General features: G+C 57.1%; 1 protein-coding gene across 4 annotated transcripts; it reads left to right on the top strand.

Moving 5' to 3' along the window:
- The first annotated feature begins 1,686 nt into the window (after positions 1-1,686).
- Positions 1,687-22,665, top strand: LOXL3 (lysyl oxidase like 3). 4 transcript variants are annotated; one of them, XM_089526525.1, is made up of 15 exons: positions 1,687-2,757; positions 7,787-8,146; positions 8,455-8,618; positions 11,408-11,619; positions 12,083-12,169; positions 14,372-14,612; positions 14,868-15,045; positions 15,447-15,601; positions 16,707-16,880; positions 17,432-17,591; positions 17,940-18,183; positions 18,314-18,429; positions 18,944-19,080; positions 21,845-21,956; positions 22,085-22,665. In XM_089526525.1, exons 1-15 carry the CDS (start codon positions 2,661-2,663, stop codon positions 22,156-22,158), a joined length of 2,511 nt encoding a protein of 836 aa, XP_089382651.1. In that variant the 5' UTR covers positions 1,687-2,660; the 3' UTR covers positions 22,159-22,665. The 4 variants fall into 4 exon arrangements, with proteins under 4 accessions (XP_089382651.1, XP_089382652.1, XP_089382653.1 ...); XM_089526527.1 differs by having other exon boundaries at positions 2,671-2,899; XM_089526528.1 differs by lacking the exon at positions 1,687-2,757 and adding an exon at positions 4,607-5,679.
- Positions 22,666-23,332: the final 667 nt, after the last annotated feature.

Genomic DNA, 23,332 nt, shown 5'->3' with positions numbered 1-23,332 from the left:
GCGGGTCAGGGCCAGGGCCTTGCCTCCGCTGGATGGAGCGTGGGAGTGTCCCTTCTGGCCCCCGCTCTGACCCTGGATGCCCAGCTCTCAGCAGGGGCCAGGAGTGCATTTGCACGGCCAAAGCGTGTGCGCCAGCCGCGCCGGTCCCTTGAGGCGCCAGATCCGGCTCCGGTGGCACATGCCTTGATTACGTCCCCTTTGGACCTCTGCAACACAGGCTGCCTGGGGCTGCCTTTGGAAGCTGGTCAGAGGCCTACAAATGGAATTAAACAGATAAATACGTTTCAAGAGGAAATGCAGATTACTTGGGGAAAGAAGGAGCACTTTAGAATTAATGGTTTCAAATGCCTCAGGGAAACATTCCTTTCTCCTGGGAAGCTGACCTTCCTGAGAGGACTTTGATCTCTGAAAACCACGCTCTTTCCAGAGATTAGGAAAATATCCAGCCTGGGGGATGCAGGGTCCTTAGCACTCCTGCCCTCGAAGGCCCTGGGCCCCGCCTGGGATTCCTGGGGGACGATCGCTTTGTGGTCCAGAGTCCTGGAGACTTCGCACCCGGCTCCAGCCCTGCAGAGGTCCCCTTTCTGGACAGAGTGGATGCTGGCAGAGTGGACACTGAAATGGCAGCATAGACAGGGATCTGCAGAGCGCTGGGCGGCTGTGCAGCCTTCCAGTTTGCAAAGGCTGGGCAGACCTTCAGAACTGTTTTGGCCTAATTTCAGTCATCAGCATATTCTGACCACAGAGACATGCCAGCTCCAAGCTGCAGCCAACCTAACTATAACCAGAGAGGGAAGAGGGAAATGAAGGGAATGGTCAGCATATAATAACTCAAAGGGTATGAGGTTATGGGCCAAAAGCCCTTGCAGTTAGCTTTGAGGGGAATGCAGCTCCTGGCAGGTGCCCTGGGCATTAGATGGCAGCACTGCCGCTGTGCCACAGGCGGGGCTGTGGATGAGACCTCTGTGTTGATTGGACCAGATAACAGGGGAAGACAGATCTTTTAGCTGATTGGCTGGAGAGGGTATGAAACAAGTCTTTTCAGCAGCAAAGCACCAGTTTTTGCTATGATGCTGATGATGATGCTAATAATAAGAGCAAAAACTGGTGCTTTGCTGCTGAAAAGACTTGTTGTTTCATGTCCTCTCCAGCCAATCAGCTAAAAGATCTGAATCTTCCCGTTATCCAATCAACGCAGAGTGAAGCAGGTCTGCCTCTGCAGCCCTGACAAGCTCAACTTGTGTGATAAGATACTCCTTTCTCTGTTAAGCTTGGTATTTAATATGCAACCAAATGCTGGTGTATAGATCAGGTTACCAGGGGTAGGCAACCCTTTTGAGCCGGGGGCCGGGTTGCTGTCCCTCAAACAACTGGGGGGCCGAAGCCAAAAAATAAATAATTAAATAATTTTTTAAAAATTAAATAAATAAATAAACGGGACAAATGTAGGACAAAATTTTCAAATGGAGGGCACTTTTAAAATAAAAAATGGAGGACACGCGAAAAAATTTGCTGATTTTTAAAAAAATGTTAAGATAAATGCATGTTTCTGAGGCTTCTATAAACAATTGCCCCACCATGCCCCTTGTGCGAGACGCCAAAGGCCCCGGTGGCAATTGGCGGCAGGACCGGGCTGGGGCCAGTCCCAAGGCCTCGCCGGGCCGCAGGTTGCCTACCCCTGGGTTAAACAGACAGAGGAGCAGAGGAGGTGCGATGCTTTGCAGTATAACCCTAATAGAGGTGCAAGGATCTGCCTGATCTGACTCAACCTCCATGTAAGCGATGCCACTGAGGACAGAGGTTTTGTACCTCCCAAGGATGCGGAAAGGGAGACGGTGCAACCCTTCCCGGCTTCTCAAAGAGGACAGAGGAATGGAGCGCTGTGCAACTGTGTCTGTTGCCCCAGACATTTCTCCGGCTGAACAGGACTGGGAAAGAGTCACCAATGGGCTCCCCAGAGGATCATAGAGTTGGAAGGGACCCAAAAAGAGCCCTGGTCCAGTCCAACCCCCTTCTGCCATGCAGGAAATCTCATCCAAAGCATCTCCATTGACAGCTGGCCCTCAGCCTCTGTTTAAAGACCTCCAAGGAAGGAGACCCCACCACTCTCCATTGAGGGATCATAGAATCATAGAGTTGGAAGAGACCGCAAGGGCCATCCAGTCCAACCCCATTCTGCCATGCAGGAAATCACAATCAAAGCATCCCCATTGACAGATGGCCATCCAGCCTCCGCTTGAAGACCTCCAAGGAAGAAGACTCCACTACACTCCGGGGGAGTTTGTTCCACTGTCGAAAACCCTTAATGTCAGGAGGTTCCTTCTAATGCTGAGCTGGGATCTCTTTTCCTGAACCTTGCATCCATTGCTCCATTGTGTCCTGTTCTCTGGAGCAGCAGAAAACAAGCTTGCTCCCTCCTCAATATGGCATCCTTTCAAATACTTAAACAGGGCTTTCATATCCCTTCTTAACCTTCTCTTCTAAAGGCTGAACACCCCCAACTCCCTCAGTCTCTCCTCATAAGACATGGTTTCCAGACCCTCCTTTGGACAGGCTCCACTTTCTCATCATCCTTTTTCAATTTTTGGTGCCCATGGAATAGTAGAGCTGGAAGAGACCCCGAGAAGGGCCCTGATCCAGTCCAACCCCATTCTTCTGCCATGCAGGAACTCTCAGTCAAAGCACCCCTGACAAATGGCCATCCAGCCTGTTTAAAGACCGCCAAGGAAGGAGACTCCACCACAATCTCTGAGGAAGGTGTGTCTTCCACTGTTGAACAGCCCTTACTCTCAGGAAGTTCCTCCTAATGTTGAGCTGGAATCTCTTTTCCTGGAGCTTGCATCCATTGTTCCTGGTCCTGTTCTCTGGAGCAGCAGAAAACAAGCTTGTTCCCTCCTCAGTATGACACCCCTTCAAATATCATATCACCTCTTAACCTCCTTTTCTCCAGGCTAAACATCCCCAGCTCCCTCAGTTGTTCCTCATAGGGCTTTATGGTTTCCAGACCTTTCACCATTTTAGTCTCCCTCCTTTGGACCCATGGCTCCAGTTTCTCAATGACCTTTTTGAACTGTGGTGCCCAGAACTGGACACAGATTATTCCAGGTGGGGCCTGACCAAAGCAGAATAGAGTGGCACTATGACTTCCCTTGATCTAGACACTATACTTCTATTGATGCAGCCTAAAATCTCATTGGCCTTTTTAGCTGCTGCATCACACTGTTCACTCATGTTCAACTTGTGGTCTACTTGGACTCCTAGATCCCTTTCACACGTAGTTTCATTCAGCCAGGTGTCCCCCATAATCCTATATCTGTGCATTTCATTTTTTGCCTTAAGTGCAGTACCTTACATTTCTCTGTGTTGAATTTCATTTTGTTAGCTTTGGCCCAGCTTTCTAGTCTATTCAGGTCATTTTGAATCTTGGTCCTGTCCTCTGCAGTATTAGCTATTCCCCCTAATTTGGTGTCCTCTGCAAATTTGATAAGTATGCTCCCAATTCTGTCATCCAGGTCATTGATAAAGATGTTGAATAGCACTGGGCCCAGGACAGAGCCCCACTGGACACCCCACTGGTCACTTCTCTCCAGGGTGAAAAGGAGCCATTGTTGAGCACCCTTTGGCTTCGGCCGGTCAACCAATTACAGATCCATTTAACAGTTCCTTTGTCTAGCCCACATTTTACAAGCTTGTTTGCAAGAATGTCATGGGAAACCTTGTCAAAGGCCTTACTGAAATCAAGATATACAATATCCACAGCATTCCCTTCATCTACCAAGCTGGTAATTTTGTCAAAGAAAGAGATCAGATTTGTCTGGCATGACTTGTTTCTCTGAAACCCATGTTGACTTTTTGTGATTATGGCATTGCCTTCTAGATGTTCACAGACTCTCTGTTTAATGATCTGCTCCAGAATCTTTCCTAGAACTGATGTCAGACTAACTGGACGATAATTGTTGGGATCCTCTTTTTCCCCCTTTTTGAAGATGGGGACAACGTTTGCCCTCCTCCAGTCGGCTGGGATCTCTCCTGTTCTCCAGGAGTTTTCAAATATGATTGCCAATGGCTCCGATATTACTTTTGCCAGTTCTTTTAATACCCTTGGATGGAGTTCATCTGGTCCCGGAGACTTAAATTCATTTAGATTAACAAGGTGTTCCTCTACTATCTCTTTACTTATTCTGTGCTGAAATTCCCCTATTCTGTCCTCTGCTCCATTATCCTCAGGTTGAGCCCCTTTTCCTTTTCTGAGAAGACGGAGGCAAAGAAGGTCTTGAGGAATTCTGCCTTTTCTCTGTCTTCTGTTAGCATTTTGCCATCTTCTCCACGCAGTGAACCTACCGTTTCCTCCTCCTTCCTTTTGCTGCAGACATATCCAAAAAAGCCCTTTTTGTTCTTCTTAACCTCTCTAGCAAGCCTGAGTTCATTCTGCGCTTGAGCTTTTCTGACTTTACCCTACAAATGCCTGCTATTTCTTTGAATTCCTTTTTCATGATTTCCCCCTTTTTCCATTTCTTATACATCTTCCGTTTCAAACTCATCTCCGTTGAAAGTTCCTTAGTCATCCATCCTGGTTTCTTGAGACGTCTCCCATTTTTCTTTCTCACTGGAACTGTTTGAAATTGTGCCTTCAGTATCTCCCTTTTGAGAAACTCCCATCCGTCCTGAACTCCTTTATCTTTTAGTATTTCTGACCATGGAATCGCCCTCAATACTTCTCTAAGTTTACTGAAATCCGCTCTCCTAAAGTCTAGGATGCGTGTCTGACTCTGCCTGGCTTCTCCTCTCCATTGTATAACTAACTCCAGGAGAACATGGTCACTTCCACCTAATGATCCCACCACTTGCACCCCATTAACCAAGTCATCCTTGTTGGTTAGGATCAGATCCAAAATAGCTGACCCCCTTGTTGCCTCTTCCACCTTTTGGACCATGAAATAGTCTCCAAGGCAAGTGAGGATTTGGCTGTGTTTGCCTTCCAGCAAATATCAGGGTAGTTGAAGTCGCCCATCACTACTACATCTCTCCTTTCTGAATGTGGGTCATCTGTTCTAGAAAGGCATCATCCAATTCCTCCGTCTGACTTGGGGGTCTGTAGTAGACTCCCACCGTAACACCCTTGTTGTCCCCCCCCCCCCCCTTTGATTCTTATCCAGACACTCTCCATCTGGCTTCTTCACTGTTGTAAATACACTATACCTCTATTGATGCAGCCTAGGATCGCATTGGCCTTTGTAGCTGCCGCATGACACTCCTGACTCCTGTTCGTCTGTTGTCCTCCTCGTCTTGCAAAGCCTGGCGTTGCCCACCCTGTATCTCTGCCGCCAGGAGTCCCTTTGGTCCTTAGGTCTAACAGAGAGGGGCCCAGCCCCCCAAGTGGCGGCCCTTCCAGGCAAAGAGAGGAAAGAAGGGCCAGGGAGAATCCAGCAGAAGCAGAGGCCGGCCAGGCGCCCTGGGGCCCGAGGTCCACTCCGGAGCCGCTGCCCGGGAAGGGAGAGGGGCCGCCGGGGAAGCAGCAGCAGCAGCATCCGCCGCGGAGCCCGAGGGCCCCTGGACCCCTCCTTCCCTGGCAGCTCCTCCCTGCCTCCCTGCCTGCCTCTCCGGGGCGGGGCCTGGCTGCGGAGTCCGGAGTCCTGGGGAGGCAGCGGAGGCAGCAGGCGCCCCGGAGGCAGGAGGCGAGTGAGTCGGCGGGGTCTCGGGGGCAGGGGCTCCAGCCGGACTCGGGGGGGCTCCGATGCCTGGCTTCGTGGGGAGCGGAGGGGGCCCCTTCTGAGGAATGTCTCTCAGCCCCTGCTGGCTCCGTCTGGGGCAGAGCGATCCGAGAGGGGGGCTGGCGCTGGGGTCTTCCCTGCAGCCCCCTCTCCCTCCGGGAGACCCTCCCTCCCTCCCTCCTCCCTCCCGGCCGATGGGGGGGTCGTGTGGGGCGGGGGCTTCCCGGGGGAGCTGCCATCTTCGGCTTCGGGGCCGGAGGCATTCTTGGCCTCTTTCGGCCTGCCTGACCCCCCCCCGGCCCCCCCCAAAAGCCAGGGTGCTCCGACTTGCGGGGGCCCTTCCCCTCCGGCGCCGCTTCAGCCCCGATTCCTCCACTGCCTGCCCCCTCCCCCTCCCCGGCTCCCAGCATCCTCCGCTCGCAGGGGCTTCGCAGGAGAGCCAGCAGGAAGGCCCCCCCAAAAAGCCCTTCTTCCTCCGGAGGAGCCCCTCTTGGGCTCCCGAGGGCCATCCAGGCCGGCCTCGGCCTCGGGGGGGAGGGTCTCCGCCGGCCCAGGCCCTGGATGGCCAGCTGCGTCCGGCCCCGGAGCTGCCTCTCCGGCCAGAGACCTTCCTGGGGGGGGGGTCTGCTGGGGCCAGCCAAGGCCTTCCGCCTGGAAACCCTTTCCCCCGGGGCTCCGTCCCTCCGGCCCCACAGCATCGGCTCCGAAGGGCGGCAGCAGAAGCAGGAACAGAAGCTCCTTCCGGGGGGAGCCTCTGTCTTAGTCCCCCCGACCCCCCCAAGCAGAGGGGGCATTCCTGGGACCCTTTCCCGCCCTCCTCTGCCCCTGAGGGCTGCCGGCCCCTCTTTCCGAAGGGCTGGCTGTGAGCCCGGGACCCCTCCTCCCCCCCCCCCAGAGCCGGGACAAGGGCTGCCCCTCCCTCGGCTTTCCTGGGGGCACTGCCAGGGTGGCCCCTTCCTTCCCCCCCCTCCTCCTTTGCCCTCTGTGCCCCACTGAGCCCCCAGCCAAAGGCCTCCCCTGCCCCCCAACTACTAGAAGGCCAGTCTGTGCCTTCAGAGCAGGGAGGGCTCCGTTGGGGGGGGGGGTCTTGCAGGGTCCTCTTCCTGCCAAGGGGCGCGGGTCGGAGGTCGCCTGTGCCAGCAGCCCAGAGGCCTTGCCCCCCTTTGGGCAGCACTGGGCCATGATCAGCCCCAGGAAGGCAGCCAGAAGGGGCTTCTAGGCAGGCCAGAGCTTGGCTGTCCAGGGGCTTGGGGTGCCATGACCACTGCCCCCTACAGCCAACCCTATGCTTCCTCCTCTGAACACCTTCAAGACAGTCTTGGCCCCCGGAGCCAAAGGGCGAAGCAGGCAGGGCACTGAAAGAGGAGCTCCGGTGGGGACTGGCAGGGACTGAGGGGTCTTTGGGGGCTCAGAGGAGTTGCTACCCAGCTCTGTGATGCTCCTTAGGATGCATGCTTTGCCCGAGTCACAGGCCCACCTTTCATAGAATCACATTAGAGTTGGAAGGGACCCCAAGAAGGGCCCTGATCCAGTCCAGCCCCATTCTGCCATGCAGGAACTCCCAATCTAAGCACCCCACAGTGGCCATCTGGTCAAGATGCTATTATTTTCGGGGGTGGTTAAGAGGGTCCGGAGGGATATAGGTGAGGGCAGGCTCTTCTTTTGGCCAAGTGGGCTCCAGGAGACAAAGAGATGTAAACTCCAGGCGGTAAAAAAGTAACTTCCCTTGAGAGCCAGGTTGTTTCTGCCCGCCAGCCTTTTCCCTGGCAGAGGACACTGAATGTCTCCAGAAGCCCCTGCTTTGCTGTTCTTGCCTCCGGATGACCCTGTGTCAGTCCCCTAGCAGCTCTTGCTGAGGGCCTCCAGGTCACTTCCGACTGTGGCCACCCCAAGGCAACCTGGCCATGGGGTCTTCTGGGGGGTTGCCTTCCCCGGGAGAACAAAGGACCCCCCAGAAGAATGCAGGTGCATCCAGGGGGGGGAGGGGAGGGGAGGGGGAGGAAGATGCTGCTCGGGGGCATCTTTGCCCCTTTGTATGGGGCTTTCACCCTCATATTGCCCTCCTCTGCCTTTAGGTCCAGACGGCAGGTCACAGGAGAGGATGGGTGTCCATGCCCAGGGTGCTGTGACCGGGGTGCTGTGCCAGGCGCTGCTGTGGGGTGCCTGGCTGTGTCTGGGGGTGGCAGCCCAGCCTAGCACCCCGGCCCCCTCCAGGCAGAGTACCCCCGGGGTGCCCTCCAGCAAGCTGCAGTTCCGCCTGGCCGGCTACCCCCGCAAGCACAACGAGGGACGGATCGAGGTCTTCTACCGCCAGGAGTGGGGCACCATTTGCGACGACGACTTCTCCCTAGCCAATGCCCATGTCCTCTGCCGCCACCTGGGCTTTGTGGGTGCCACCGGCTGGACCCACAGTGCCAAATACGGCAAAGGTGTTGGTGAGTGGGCAGGGTCTTTCCCCTGGGAAGGGGAGCAGCTGGTCATAAAGGCCTGACTTGCCATGGGGCGGCTGAAGGGGGCTCTTCTGCATGGGCAACAGTGGGGCATTCTGTTTGCCAGCCCTGAAGAAGCTGTGCAGAGGTATTGAAGCGTGTGCAGAGTGCATTTCTCCCTTGACTGAGGCAGGCCCCCCTCTGTGCACCTCCCACCCTGGCCCTGATGCTCCCAGGCCAGGTGGACATAATGCCCCCACTTGCACCTTCCGGGTGAGTGCAAGTGGGGCCACTGTCCACCTGTGGCCCCGCAGGACGCATCTGGCTTGATAACGTCAACTGCGGCGGGAATGAGAAGAGCCTGGAGGAGTGCCGGTCGCGGGGCTGGGGGAACAGTGACTGCTCCCACGAGGAGGACGCCGGCGTGGTGTGCAAGGATGAGCGCATCCCGGGCTTCGTGGACTCCAACACCATCGAGGTGAGAGGCCCTTTTGGGGAAGGGAGGGGGCTGCCTTCCTGCTCCTTTGACCCCCACCCACCCCATTCCTTCGGCAGGGTGCTGGCAGTGCCCCAGGTGGGCCCAGCAATCCCTCTCATGGGCGGCTGTGCTTTTTTGAGCTTATGGCTGCCAAGCGGAATTGTCCAAAGGCCACTAGCTTGCCAGGGCCTCCATCCTGTTGAGCCTCCAAATCTCTCTCTCTTGATGCCCAGAAGAAACTGCCCTGCAGGTATTGTGGCTCAACCTCCATGCAATGGTCCATGTGCAGAGTTCCACTAGGTGCACCCTGTGAAGGATTGTAGATCTGCTCACCTCCTGCACCCCATCTGACCCCCCCCCCCGAACCAGCAAAAAAGCAAAATGATAAGTGCAATTGCAAATTGGTCCTGAAAGAAGAAGCCAGGCTGCTCTTTCCTTCCATTACAGGGGAGAGTCATGAGGGAGGGGAGCTTGCTTGCCCCCCATCTCTTGCTGTGCCCAGGGCCTGGACCAAGGAACTTTGGCCCTTGTTTAGAGCTCTTCTAGTGTTTCCAGCATGGCCCACTTTAAACAGTGCTGTCCAAGAGGTCATTGCAGCCGTGACCTCTCTCACGGAGGACATTTGCAGGCAGAGTTCCTCTTAGGAGGCAGCCAGGAACCTCGATGCTGCTCTCAGAAGGCCAAAGGGCACAAGAGCCATGAAGCCTCCCATTCCCCACAGTGACCAGTTAGGTGACCAAAGGACACAGACTGGGACACTGCACCCTCCCTCTGGCTCTGCAGGGCCCAAGACTGCCTCTGACCCCAGCAGTCCCTGAGAGCCTTTGTCATCCCTTCATTTCAAGGCAGACCAAGTGGGGACCCATCCCTACATCTTGTGGCAGTGAGTTCCACTTTGTGCTGGGGGAAGGAGGACTGGCTTCTGATCCTGGCTGGACCGGTCCTTGTGTTTTGAGAGAGGCAGGAAATCGGCCACCACCGTCACCATGCTCCCTCTTTTGGCCACTGATTCTGGCCTCTTCTTGGCCGGGCTGCACTCCCTTCAGTCTTGGCTAGGCTTCCATGCCACAGCTCTTGCATGGGCTGCCCTGCCTGCCTGGGCCAGGGATCCAGGCCTATGATGGACTCCTAGCCAGGCAGGAACCTTCTTCTTGTGCCTATTGGCAGCCCAGCCTGGTCTGGCCCAGGATGGCAGCTCAAGATCCCAAGCTGGGCCCCATTCCCTTGGCAGGCTCTCATCTGGAGGATGAGGGCAGCTGAGCCCTGAACCAGACAGGGGTCCCAAGCAGGGAACCCCCTTTGGCCCATCCCTCCTGCGGTCCCTCCACATGTCCCACACCCCCAGCCCAGCCCGACCGGCATTTGCTCTTGGGCAGCCGTCCAGGACAGCAGTCTGAGCTGAGGTCACCTCCGGCCTTCTTCAGAGCTGCCTGGCCAGCCGCCCACCCACGGCATTCCTTCCTTCCCTCCGTCATCTGAGGAAGGCGTCCAGCCCCCCTCCGCCAAGCAAACGCAGCTTCCTCTCCCTCCTTGTAAACAGGCCCTTTTCCCAGAATTAGGCTTCCCTCTCCCTCAGATGAGCCCCGCTTTCCCTGCAGCCTCTGCTCCCTTGCGTTGCTGCGCTGGGGGGGGCTCCCTCCTGATTCCCCCCATTCACTAGTTTGCTTCATTCCCTGGGAGGAGGAGCAGCCAAGGGCGGCCATGCCATGCTCCCACTTTGCCTGTCAGGGGGCCTTCTTCGCTGGGCCTTGCCACATTTCCCAGTGCTGGCTCAGGATCTGGCCCCAGGCCCCTGTTTCAACTCCAGATTCCATGCTGGTCCTTCCAACCCCACACATAGCATCTGCTTTACCCCCTGGATTTTGGCTGTTGGTTGGAGGAGGTGCTTCCCGTCCCATCCCATTGGGACTGGATTCCCAGGGGGCCACCACTGATGACTGACCACCTGCCCCCCCTTAAAATCTCTCCTTTGCTCCCAAGGGCAACCTGCATTTGTGGTCAGGCAGCCAGGTGCTGGGCTGATGCATCTGGTGCCCTGTTCAGTTTAGCAACTCTTCAGTACTGTGTCAAACTGGCATAAAAACATCTCATTTAAAATGACTAATTAAAGCTGCTAACTACTCCTACGGCTGCTGCTTAGTTAACCATAAATTAACCAGAGGGTTTTTTTCCATGATGTGTAATTATCCTGTGAAATTCAGTGCCACAAGGAATATCCACTTAGGTGGTTTGGAAAGGAGATGAATCCAGCCAGATTCCCTGCCTCTCTGAAACCCAGTGGGGTGTCAGTGGGGGCAGCTGGTCTCGGGGGCCTCTATGGACCCCTGAGCCTGAGCCCACACAGGGGCCCACGTCTCCTGCCCTTCCTTTGGCACCTGCCATGGGCAAAGGTCCTGTGGGACATGAGATGGGCACAGGCCAGGGGCGCTTGGCTGGGGGGTACAAACCTACGCCAGTGATGGAGGATGGAGGTGGGCAAGGTGGGGGGACAGGCAGGAAATTGATCCCACTTGTTTTTTTCCTCCCTTGCACTCACACATGCATGCAAGGGATTCGGGAGAGCCCTCCTTCCGTGCCCGATATGGGGGTGAGGGGGAAAGGAACCAGAGGAGGGGCCCTAAGGCCATCTGGCCACCCCACTGAGGACAGCAGAGGAAACCTCCACAGCTGGGGCACCGGCCCTGAGAGTGGCCACGGTCCAGCATCTGCTGGGAAGAGGGCTGAGCTGGCTGGACATAGGCGCCTTTCCCTATGGGCTGACCCCCTACTCCCTCCCTCTCTGCCTCCAGACGGAGCAGAACCAGGTGGAGGAGGTCCGCCTGCGTCCAGTGGTGTCCCACGCCAAGCGCCCGCTTCCCGTGGCCGAAGGCATAGTGGAGGTGCGCCACCGCAACGCCTGGGCCCAGGTCTGTGATGAGAACTGGGACAGCCGGAACAGCCGCGTTGTCTGTGGGATGCTGGGGTTCCCGGCGGAGAAGAAGGTCAACCGCAACTTCTACAAGTGAGTGAGGGGCCACAGGAGGCAGGTGGGTGGGCAGTCAGAGCAGACCCCTCGCCCAGGGAGTGGTCCTGCCTCTGCCACGCATGGGGGAGGGAGGCAGGCCAAGGCAAGCGGGAGTGTGTATGTGTGCACGCGTGAGAGAGAGAAGGGCCGCATGCGAGTGTCCAATGAGAGGCCTGGCCCCCTACTGGAAGCTCCCCACTCAGAAAGTCCATCCCAGAAAGGGTGGCACTGGTTTGCAGGGGGCAGCCTAGGTTTAGCCAAGCTGGCCAGAAGTGACCAGGAGGCCTTCGCACCTCCGCTTGGCCAGCAGAGCCTGGAAGAGGGCACCCAATCCCAGGGCCGGGGTCTGGATTCATAGGCGCTCGGTCTGACTCGAGGGTGATTAGGATCGCCCAACAAAGTCCATCGTCCCCAGCTGCTCCCAACCCACCCTGAAGAGGCTGTTGACTTTCCTCCCCAGGCGGTTCAAGCGCGCGGCCAAGGTGGCCCCCCGGGGCCAGAGGAAGGGCAGGAGGAGGAGGAGGCCACCCCCGGCCCCCAAGAAGAGGTAATGGGTTGGCCAGGGGTCCTGCCCTCGGTTGCCCTGGGCAAACCCTGAGCTGACCGCATCCCAGAGGTTGGGCCAAGCTGCCCCATCGGGCTGGATTTATTCGCTGTGAATAATCCACCCTCCAGGATGCCTGAGAGACCCTCATCCCCAAACCATCCGGCTGACTGACCAAGTGGCCCAGCTTCCCTGCTCTTTCTCTTGCTTTGCGCCCCTCTCCAGCCAGGCCAGGTGGCTGACCGGTGGTTTGGCCAGTGGTGGTCTGGAAGGCATGAGGTTCTGCTGGGGAGGCTCAGACTGAGCAGCTGGCTTGGCATGGCAGGGGTGGGCCTCCTGTGACCCCTGTGACCTCTGATCCCTGTGGGAGGTGGCTTTCTGGAAAGGGTGCTGGCAAAACGTCAGGAAGAAACTCTTCTAGAACATGGCCACATAGCCCGAAAAACCCACAAAAATCTTTCAAGAAGTGTTTCGAACCCTCAGCTGCCAGGACTTGGTGGAGGGGCAGTGGGCAGCAGGATGAGTGCGGTCCACTCAGTCCACTCTTTTGGACATGCAGGGCTGGTGGCCCTGTTGACCGGAAAACAAAATCCAAAGGGCAGATTGTGGGGTTCCTTTAATTGCACAAGAAAAGGCCCAGATTCATCCCCTGCCTTTTTCTGGGGCTGAGAGGGTCTGACTTGCCCAGGGTCAGCTGGCAGGTTCCCATGGCCGAGTGGGGATTTGAACCTGGTCCCCGGAGCCCTCCTTCTCCTCCTCCAAGGTTCAGACCCACTAATAAGCCTGGCTCTTACTCTCCTGTAATAAATGAGGGGTGGGAGGGGCACCTAAATGTTGACAAAAGGCCCAGATCCATTCCAGACTTTCCCCCACACATTTTGCCCCCCCCCCAGTAACACGTGGGAGCAACAACTGCCCCCCCCCCAAGTCCTGTTTGGAGCAGCAGCCACAGCCCTTATCTTCTGCCCCCTCATTTCAAGGCCGGGGGCTAATTTTTGGGGGAGGTCTGGAATGATGGCACCAGATGGAGCGTGTGGCAGTGCCAAGGCCAACCCCCCCCAACAGGGGACAAGCTGGGGGCACAGCGAAAGGCCGGCCCCAGTCCCCCCGCCACAGACAGACACACACTGCCCTCCTTGCCCAGACGAGGGGAGACCCCCTTCCTTCCCTCCTTCCCTCCCTTTGAGGCTGCAGACAAAGGTCCCTCTGTCCGAAGCACCCCCTTCCTCTTCCTTCTGCCTCGCCCTATTCACTCCCAGGAGCCCCCCCCCACTCAACCTCTGCTGGGCTTTCTGCCGCGATCAAGGCGGGCTTGGCTCCCAGCTGGTGCCACGCGGGCATCGCTCCCTGGCTGTCCCCCACCCCCCAGTCTCCTTTCCCTTCACCTTTCCATGTTCTCCACAAACACCCCCCTCCAGGGATTGGGGTCCGGGGAAGGAGCAACCCCCCTCTGCTGCCAGAGACCCTGGAGGGCATTGGGGTGGGGGGCTGCAGGTAGGGTTGCCATAACTGTCTACCTCCAAACCGGGACAAATGTAGGACAGAATCCCCCCATGTAGGACATTTTGTGAATGGAGGACACAAACTAAAAAACAAAAAAATAATAAATTCAAAAAGCATTAATATAAACGGCGGGAAGCCTTCTCAGAGGCCCCACTGGGTTGCCCCCCCCTTGGTGCAGGAGACATTTTGGGGCAACCCTTAGCCCTCACTCACCCCTTGGAGATAGGGACCCTTGCTCAACCCCTCCAGGATCTGGACCAGGTCAGGAGGGAGGCTGAAGGTGGTGGAAAGTGACCACTTGGACATCATGGGCAGCCTCTGCTGGCACCGGGAAAGCCTCCCCCCCAATTTTCAAGGGTAGAAGGGGGCACTGGCAAAACCCCAGGACCTCATAGGTGCCCAGGAATACCAAAGCAGGCAAGCAGCAGATGGTGGGCCAGAGCATCAAACCAGAGCAGGGAGCAGCTGGGCTGGACATCTCTGCCTGTGCAGCCTTTTGTGCAAACCCAACTTGATGGGCAGGAGACCTCCTTGAGCCCCCACCCAACCCTTGGTCACTTAGAATGAGCAGGAAGGGAGGGATGTTTGGCCAGGGCAAAGTGGGCCCCGAGCATGCATTTGGGGCCCCAGGCCACCTCTCTGTGCCCCTCTGTGGCACCCCACCCCTCCAATGATGGTGCTCAAAGCCCCCCTCTCTTGCAGGATCTACTCCACACGCCAGCAGCACCAGCTGAACTACCGCCTGCACTCGGTCTCCTGCACCGGGAACGAGGTCCACCTCTCTCTGTGCCCCTTTGAGTTCTACAAGGGCAATGCCACCGGGGCCTGCAAAGGCGGGATGCCCGCTGTGGTCAGCTGTGTGCCAGGGCCCCTCTTTGCCACAGGCAGCACCGTCCAGGCCAAGAAGAAGAGGCGACAGCAGCAGCAGCACCAGGAGGGTCAGGTGGGTGAGCTGCGGGGGGTAGAAGAGGGTGGGGGCATGCTGGACGCTCGACTGAGATTTTCTCTCTCTGATCGACAAGGAGACCTGCAGAACTCAAAAGCTGCCAGGTCTTTGGAGAGTCGACATCGGCCCTGGTGAAGGTCTTGCTCACCGGTGGCATTTGGCCCATCTCTGTGCCCGATGGCAGGAGTGGGTGGGTGGCTGGTATCCCCTTGCAACCTCCTCCCCCCCTCATCCTCGCATTCCTCAAAGCAGCGTGTCCGTCTGAAAGGAGGCGCCAAGCTTGGTGAGGGACGAGTCGAGGTGCTGAAAAATGGCGAGTGGGGCACCGTCTGTGATGACCGCTGGAACCTGGTTTCTGCCAGCGTGGTTTGCCGAGAGCTGGGCTTTGGCAGCGCCAAGGAGGCCCTAACGGGGGCACGCATGGGCCAAGGTGAGCGGTGGGTCACCTGGGCTGGACTTTGGGGGCCGCACACCCCCTCCCCTCTTCCTCCTTCCCAGAGTCAGTGTGTTTCTGGCCTTTAGTGCAGCGAGGAGGGTCCTTTTTCTAGCCCAACCTCCCACCCAGTCCATTTTGGGGGTGGCTGTTGGGGTCCTTCAGCCAAGGGTGGGAGTGGTGAGGACAGCAGAAGCTCCCTGAGGGAGTGGGCTCCTCTCTGGGCAGCGTCTGGCAGTTCTCTTGAGTGGCACACAACGTCCCTCCCTCCCAGCCACCCCCACCATGAAAGGAGGTGGGGGTGGCATGGAGAAGAGAGGATCATTAGGGACACAGTGTCCAGAGGACAGGTGGGCAAGAGGGAGAGGTTTCCACCTGATGACCTCTGGCCCTGGCAGGAATGGGCCAGATCCACATGAATGAGGTGCAGTGCCTTGGCACCGAGAAGTCCCTCTGGAGCTGCCCACACAAGAACATCACCCAGGAGGGCTGCAAGCACTCGGAGGATGCCGCTGTCCGCTGCAATGTCCCTTACATGGCCTACGAAACAACGGTGAGCTGGGCAGCAGGAGGGCAAGGGGGAGCCCACCCCGTGGGCACAGCACCCACCCACCCCGCTTGTGCCCAGCCATGCTGTGTGGCACGAAAGAGCCACAGCTGCTGAGCCCTTGGGCTTCCTTTGCCCCCCACTGTGGGTTGTGGTGGCACAGAACCGGTTCTGAACTCATCAGCTCCCCTTTTCAAAACCAAGCTGGAGCCACAGCAGACTGATGGGCGCCCACTGCCTTCCCCAGGTTCAAAGCTGCCAAGGTCCATGGAAGACCCCCGCTTGGCCCCCCAGTGAGGGCATTCCCTTTCCAGTGGCAGAGAGGAAGTGGAGGACCATCCAGGGGTTCCTGTGGGGGGGGGGTCTCCTCGAGGGTCAACTCAGGCACTGACCAGGAGGAACGAGTGGAGCATGAGCAGATGAGTCTTCCCATGGCTCATCCCCACTCCTTCCCATGGTGGGGGGTACTCAGCCGCAGTAGGGGAGCCCCTTTCCAACAGGGGAGTCAGGGCCCTCTGCAGGGGCAACAGACCTTACTTTCTAGGAGTATGGCTGGCATGTTGACAGGTGCTCATTTTTCACCTTTGAGTCATTAGCTTTTCAGCCCTAAGGGCTCAGATTTTTAAAACAGCAAAAAGCAGCATGACTGGGGCAGTACAGCCAGCAGCCACTTTTCAAGGGTTGGAGTGATTCAGACTCTGTAAGGAGCCATAGGGAACGCCTTCGAAAGGCAATATCCCAGCCTGACTGTCCTTTTGCTGCTGGCTTTGTGCCTTTGGGGCCTGCTTAAGGGTACCCCCCCACCCACTGGTGGGTTTGGGAAGGGGGCAGGAGGGACCCTATGCCCAGCAAGAGGAGAGAGTGGCCCAGGGAAAGGAGAGCCTGGGGAGGGCCAAGATCCAAACAGGAAGATGGGACACGGCTGTTTGGGGTCAGAGGAAGGTGCTGCCAAGTGTGTGGTCTTGATCCGCAGAGCCACTCCCAGCCTTGCACTGTTTCCCCACTGCCCAAAAGTGGGGTCCCCAGTGACTCCAAATGGAGAGACCCCAAGGAAACCCACCCGCCACTGACCTCTTTGCTCTCCCCATCCCCTCCCTGCATTTCTCCACAGATCCGACTGAGTGGGGGGCGCAGCCGTTTCGAGGGGCGGGTCGAGGTGGTGCTGGGGGCCGGCAGCCACAGTGTCCGCCGCTGGGGCTTGATTTGCGGAGATGGCTGGGGCACGCTGGAGGCCATGGTAGTCTGCCGCCAGCTGGGTCTGGGCTTTGCCAACCACGGCTTGCAAGTATGTATTGGCGCTTGCCCGCTGCCTGGCTGCAACCGCTAAACTAACTGCCTACTGGAGAAGAAAAAGCAGCAGCAGCAGCTAACCACGCCCCAAGCCAAGTCTCACTGTGCCCCCCCCCCCCCCCCGTGGGAGCACCCTGGGGGCATCTTAGCTGTGGCTGCAGCAACATGCTCATGCCCTGTAGGGCTTCTCCACAGATCCGCCACACAGGTGGCCAAGCGGGTCCGAGGGGCGCCTGGAGGCGAGGTGAGGCATGCTGACATGAAGGGGAGAGAGGTCGAGGTGGCTGCCAGCTTCTAGGCCTGGGCCACACCAGGTGGATGCTGTCACGGCAGGTGGGCGGCTGGCAGGGAGATGAATGCATGTGCGAAAGGTGGATGCTGGGCAGGGGCCACGGAAGGAGGCCAGCAACACAGCCATCTTGGACAGAGCAGTGAGATGAGCTTATGGCCACGCTTGCGCTTGCAATCTGGGGAGGGCAAGCGGGGCTGGCTTGCCACACATCCCACTCCCCCCGTATGTGTTCTCCTTGTGAACCCCCTCCCCAGGAAACGTGGTACTGGGATGCCAGCAATGTGACTGAGATGGCGCTGAGTGGCGTGAAGTGTGCCGGGCATGAGATGGCACTGACCCACTGCCAGCACCACACCACTGTCAACTGCCAGAGGACGGGCACTCGCTTTGCTGCTGGCGTCATCTGCTCTGAGAGTGAGAGGGGTCTGGTGCAGGTGGGGAGGGACCCAGCAGGCACAGGGGATTGGCACCCCCCTCGCCATGGCCTCCGGAGCGTTTCTCAACGTGAGGGCATCCGTGGCAGAAGCCACAAGCCATATTGAGCCCTGATTCAGCAGGAAGAGGAAGAGGAAAGGGGGGCTAGTGGGAGCATGGTTGGGGCTGTCTCCATGTTGGCCACCCCTCCCTCCTCAGGTCCCTGCCTGGGGATCTTTGGCTGGCACTGCCCCCTCGCCCCCCTGGAGCCACTGAGCCCCAATCTCCCTCGTTTTCCCTGCTGTGACCCCTTGGCGTCTTTGCCTCCCACCTTCCATCTCTTCCCAGCTGCTTCAGATCTGCTGCTCCACGCCCCACTGGTGCAAGAGACTGCCTACATTGAGGATCGTCCGCTGCACATGCTCTACTGCGCTGCAGAGGAGAACTGTCTGTCCAGCACTGCCCACAATGCCAACTGGCCCTATGGGCATCGGCGACTCCTGCGCTTCTCCTCCCAGATCCACAACAACGGCCGAGCTGACTTTCGGCCAAAGGCTGGCCGGCACTCCTGGGTCTGGCACGAATGCCATGGGTAACAGTCGGGTTCCCCCCACTCCCTGTCTGTGTCCAGTGACACCGTGTGTTCCCTCCCCCCAACCTTTGGCTTTGCTCCTCTGGCAATGGGTTCCTCCGCTGCTCACGTTTTATGGGTTCCCCCTCAGGCACTACCACAGCATGGACATCTTCACCCACTACGACCTCCTGACCCCCAACGGCACCAAGGTAGCTGAAGGACACAAGGCCAGCTTCTGCCTGGAGGACACCGAGTGCGAGGAAGGTGGGTGGGTGCCGCCTTTGCCCTGGCACCCCCGGGGGCAAGGGGCCTTCCTGCCTTCCATGCAGAAGGGAGGCACCCATGTTGGCTGAAAGGCAGCCCTGGGGTCGCCCTGAGACATGGCCAGGCATCACCCACATCCTCACTGAGAAAAGGGGGCTCATGGGGCCGCATGGAGGGCGAGGAGAACAGCTGCCAAACCCTTCACGCCAGGATCATTTGTCTGGGTAAAAAAGGTGCCTCTAAAAAAAAAAGGGGGGGGGGGAGAATCAAATATACAATCTCCTAGGCGAAAATACTGCTATTTCCTTAGAAAAGCTTCTTGCCCCAAACCACATTTTCTGCACAAAGTATAGTGAATAATGCTCCAATATTATTCTGTGGAAAGGGGAGAAACTGGGTGAAACCCTTTGTTCCAGCCTGCGGCCCTGCACTGTCCTACGCAGATGACCTGCAAAGACGGTGGAGAAAGGGACCCACAGGAGGGATCTGACCCCGTCCCCTTCTCTTTGGGCAGATGTGGGCAAGCGCTATGAGTGCGCCAACTTCGGGGAACAGGGCATCACCGTGGGCTGCTGGGACCTGTATCGGCACGACATTGATTGCCAGTGGATTGACATCACCGACGTCAAGCCTGGGAACTACATCCTGCAGGTGAGCGAATAGCTGGCCATGGGGCCGGGAGTGGGGCAGAGCCCCATGGCCAAGGAAAGTGGGCTGGCACTCTCAATGGGACAAGGGATGCCAACGTAGCAGGCTCCCCTGCATCCTTCCCAACTCGCCTTCCTGTTGGGCCATTGCCTTCATTCTTATCTCTCAATGAGCCGAACAGAATCCGAAAACTAGTCTTGGAGGGTGGGCACGTAGGTAAAGGAAACATGGGTGTGAAACATTTATTTCTGTCTGGACATGGGGATGCTCAGGATGGCAACTGGCATCGCACACACACCAGCTGCACAAGGAAGTCAGTGGCATTACAGGAAATCAGCGCTTTGAGGACTTGAAAGGTGCCGCTGCCACCTTGACTGAAGCACGTGCCCCTTGGTGGGCAAGGCAGACCACCCTCCCTCTCTGGAAGCACTGGCCATCAGGACATAAAATCATAGAGTTGGAAGACACCTCAGGGGCCATCAAGTCCGACCCCATTCTGCCATGCAGGAACTCTCAGTCAAAGCATTCCCGACAGATGGTCATCCAGCCTCTGTTTTAAAACTACCTCCAAAGAAAGAGACTCCACCAAAATCTCTGAGGCGTCAACATCTTCCACCATCTAACAGCCCTTACTCTCCGGAAGATCCTCCTAATGTTTAGGTGGAATCGCTTTTCCTGTAGTTTGCATCCATTGCAGTGGGTTCCATTCTCCTGAGCAGCAGAAAACAAGCTTGCTCCCTCCTCAGTATGACATCCCTTCAAATGTGAAGTCGAAGGCTTTCATGGCCAGCATCCATAGTTTTTTGTGGGTTTTTGGGCTATGTGGCCATGTTCTAGCAGAGTTTCGTCCTGACGTTTCACCAGTATCTGTGGCTGGCATCTTCAGAGAATGATGCTGGCGAAACGTCAGGAAGAAACTCTGCTAGAACATGGCCACATAGCCCAAAAAACCTCACAAAAAACTATCCCTTCAAATACTTATACAGGGCTATCATATCGCCTCTTAACCTTCTTTTCTCCAGGTTAAACATACCCAGCTCCCTAAGTCGTTTCTCATAGGGCTTCATGGTTTCCAGAACCTTCACCGTTTTGGTGGCCCTCCTCTGGACATGGTCCAGTTTCTCCACATCCAGAACTGGACACAGGATTATTCCAAGTGGGGCCTGACCAAAGGAGAATAGAGTGGCACTATGACATCCCTTGATCTAGACACTATACTTCTATTGATGCAGCCTAAATCGCATTGGCCTTTTTAGCTGTCACATCACTGTTGACTCATGTTGAACTTGCCAAGTCAAGCAAAGTCACTCTTGGCCAAGGCAGAAGCCAGTGCTGACCCTGCCGCTTGGGCAACCTGCTTGCCCCTGTAGTGGCCCTCTTGGTTTGCCTGGGGACTGCTGAGCCCATTCAGAGCAGGCTGAGCCTGGGCATTCCTAAAAGGCCACTGTGGGTGATGTCGAAAGCAGCCCGCTGTGCCCAGTCTTGCCAAGAGAGTGGCTGGCAGGCTTTAGCACTTGAATGGGTGTTGCATCGTCTGCCGGAGTTCAAGTAATGTCTGGCTTTTGGTGCTGGTATGTTGTCATTTTCAGCACTTGTGGTGCAACAAGGAATGAAAGATGGCAATCTCCATCTTGGTACTCTGCTGTTCTATTTGCAAGAGGCGTTGGCTTTGGGTCTCTCCAGGGGCCCAAAGGGACAGCTGGCATTCCATGCTCTCCACATTCCAGAATCCACACATGACTGAAGTTTGGCTTGACAACAGTACATGTGAAAAGGGGCTAGGAGTCTTAGTATACCACAGGCTGAACATGAGTCAAAAGTGTGATGCGACAACTAAAAAGGCCAAAGCGATTCTAGGCTGCATCAATAGAAGTATAATGTCTAGACCAAGAGAAGTAATAGTGCCACTGTATTCTGCTTTGGTCAGGCCCCACCTGGAATAGTACTGTGTCTAGTTCTGGGCACCGCCATTCAAGAAGGATGTTGAGAAGCTGGAGCACCACCAAAATGGTGAACGGCTTGGAAACCATGAAGCCTATGAGGAACGCCTTAGGGAGCTGGGGATGTTTAGCCTGGAAAAGACATGGCTGAAAGGTGATATGATAGCTCTGTTCAAGTATTTGGAGGAGTGTCACATTGTGGAGGGAGCAAGCTTGTTTTCTGTTGCTCCATAGAGTAGGATATGGAGCTTTGATTGAGAGTTCCTGCATGGCAGAAGAAGGGGGTTGGACCAACTCTGATTCTGTGATGTTGGACTGGATGCACAAGAGCCCACTAAGGTAAAAAAAAGTTTGTAGGTGATTATTTTGGAGGAAGGAACTGGCAGACACCTGTGAGGACTCCTTGCCTAAGAAAACCTCATCAGCGCAAGTCAACAGGCGGCTTGAAGGTGCAGACTCACACACAGAGTGCCATTAATGCCTCAGGCCACAAGGCTTATTCATGCAAGACCCATGGCGGGGGGGAGGGCTGGAACGGTTCTGCATGTTCTTCACTCGCCCTTCCAGGAAATCTGGAGTTTCTATGTCACAGGTAGCTGGGCACGCTGATCACCTCCAAAAGAATGGCACCCGCAGCAGTGAAAAACAACACTAGCACTGCTCAAAACAGAACTGGCTAGGAATATGGCAGTGCCAAGACATACCTATGGTGTTTAAAGGCTCAGTCCCCATCAGCAGGCATCCTGGAGCGGGCACTTGGGGAAGGGGACACCTGTGCACCGGCCCCCTGCCCACTTAGGCCCCTCCACTTCCTCTTCCTGTTGCAGGTGGTGATCAACCCTCGCTACGAAGTGGCCGAGAGCGACTTCACCAACAACGCCATGAAGTGCAACTGCAAGTACGACGGGCACCGCATCTGGGTCCACAACTGCCACATAGGTACTGCCCTCCTGCTGCTGGGCCATGGTGGGGTGGGAGAGCAGGGCAGGGCAGGGCAGGGCAGGGCAGGGGCACCTTTTCCCAGGTGGGGCAAAGGTGCCTCACATCCCCTCCACTTGGGCCTGCAGGTGACGCTCTCAGCGAGGAGGCCAACCGGCGCTTCGAACAGTATCCAGGACAGCTCAACAACCAGATTGCGTAGCAGAGGAGACCTTGCGCCACCCCCCCAAGCCACTGGAAGTGCCCACATCAGCCGTAGCCCCGAGGAGGGAAGGGCAAGATGGTGTCATCTCCTAGGACTGAGCCCTGAGACGGAGAGCAGCTCAGTGGGCACAACCGGGGCCAATCCTCCCCACCTAGAGATGCCTGGAAGGAGTGGGGTGACCGACTGCCACTGACCACCTGCGTAAGGTCTGCTATTGGACTGCAGAGGCCCCGGCACTCTCCCCATCTCCCCACAGCTGTGCCTTCCCACTGCCCAGGCAGGAGCCACGGACGGAGGCAGAGTGGCCAAACCAGCCCCACTGGTGGAAGAGCAGGGGTCACGAGGGCGGGGGCCTCCTTGGAGCTGCAGGCCCTCCACTTGGCAGCTCTCCTAGGAGGGCACCGGCCTGCTCCCTTCTCCCGCTGTCTCTGGTGCTTTGGTTCCTGCCTACCTCTGGACAGGGGCCTGTTCTGTCTCTTAGATAAAGTTAACTCTCTTGGTCCAGCCTTGCCTCCCAGCCGCCTGCTCTCTTTCCGTTCTGGGCAGCCCCAGCCGTGGCCAGAGCCAAGGGAAGGGCAGGAGGAGGAGATGGCCAAGGGGCCGCTGCCATCACCCCACTGGACCGCTGCCATCACCCCACTGGACCGGCCTGTCTCCTGCATGAGGGCAAGGGAGGGGTGCAGAAGACGTAAGCAGGGCAGCAAGGGAGGTGGGAGCCAGAATAAGAGGCATTGATGAGCTCAGCTATGTTCGCAATGCTGCGCAGCCCCACCTGCGGTCAGCAGAGCCTCTGGCCGGCTTCTGCAACAAGGTTCCTGCCTTGGTCTGTCAGGCATGTTTTCTTTCTTGGCTGGCTCTGGCAGGGAAACACATTCCAGGGCAGGAGCTGAAAGGAAAGGCCTGTCCCAACACGCAAAGCCTCCCCACCAGCCCTAAAACCAACACAGCCTGGGCCCCAGCCCCCTTCAGCTGTTCCATGGCTCCCCCGTCACACGCACAGACAGAGCACCAGGGAGTCCAGGCAAAGGAGACACACATGCGCAACCGCCCACTGGGCAGAGACCAAGAAAGCAGGTGAAAAGGGGGGGGGGGCAGCTGGAGGACAGGAAGGGGGGGATGGAGAAAGAGCCAGGCAGACTGCTTGCAGAGGGACTCCAAGCCCCTTTGTTTT

This window comes from Sceloporus occidentalis, unplaced genomic scaffold (genome assembly GCF_023333645.1).
Source record: "Sceloporus occidentalis isolate IW3139 unplaced genomic scaffold, rSceOcc1.0.p SCAF_5, whole genome shotgun sequence".
Classification (NCBI taxonomy): Eukaryota; Metazoa; Chordata; class Lepidosauria; order Squamata; family Phrynosomatidae; genus Sceloporus; species Sceloporus occidentalis.
The sequence above is the reverse complement of the archived record's forward strand: the minus strand, read 5'-3'. Positions and strand labels throughout refer to the sequence as shown.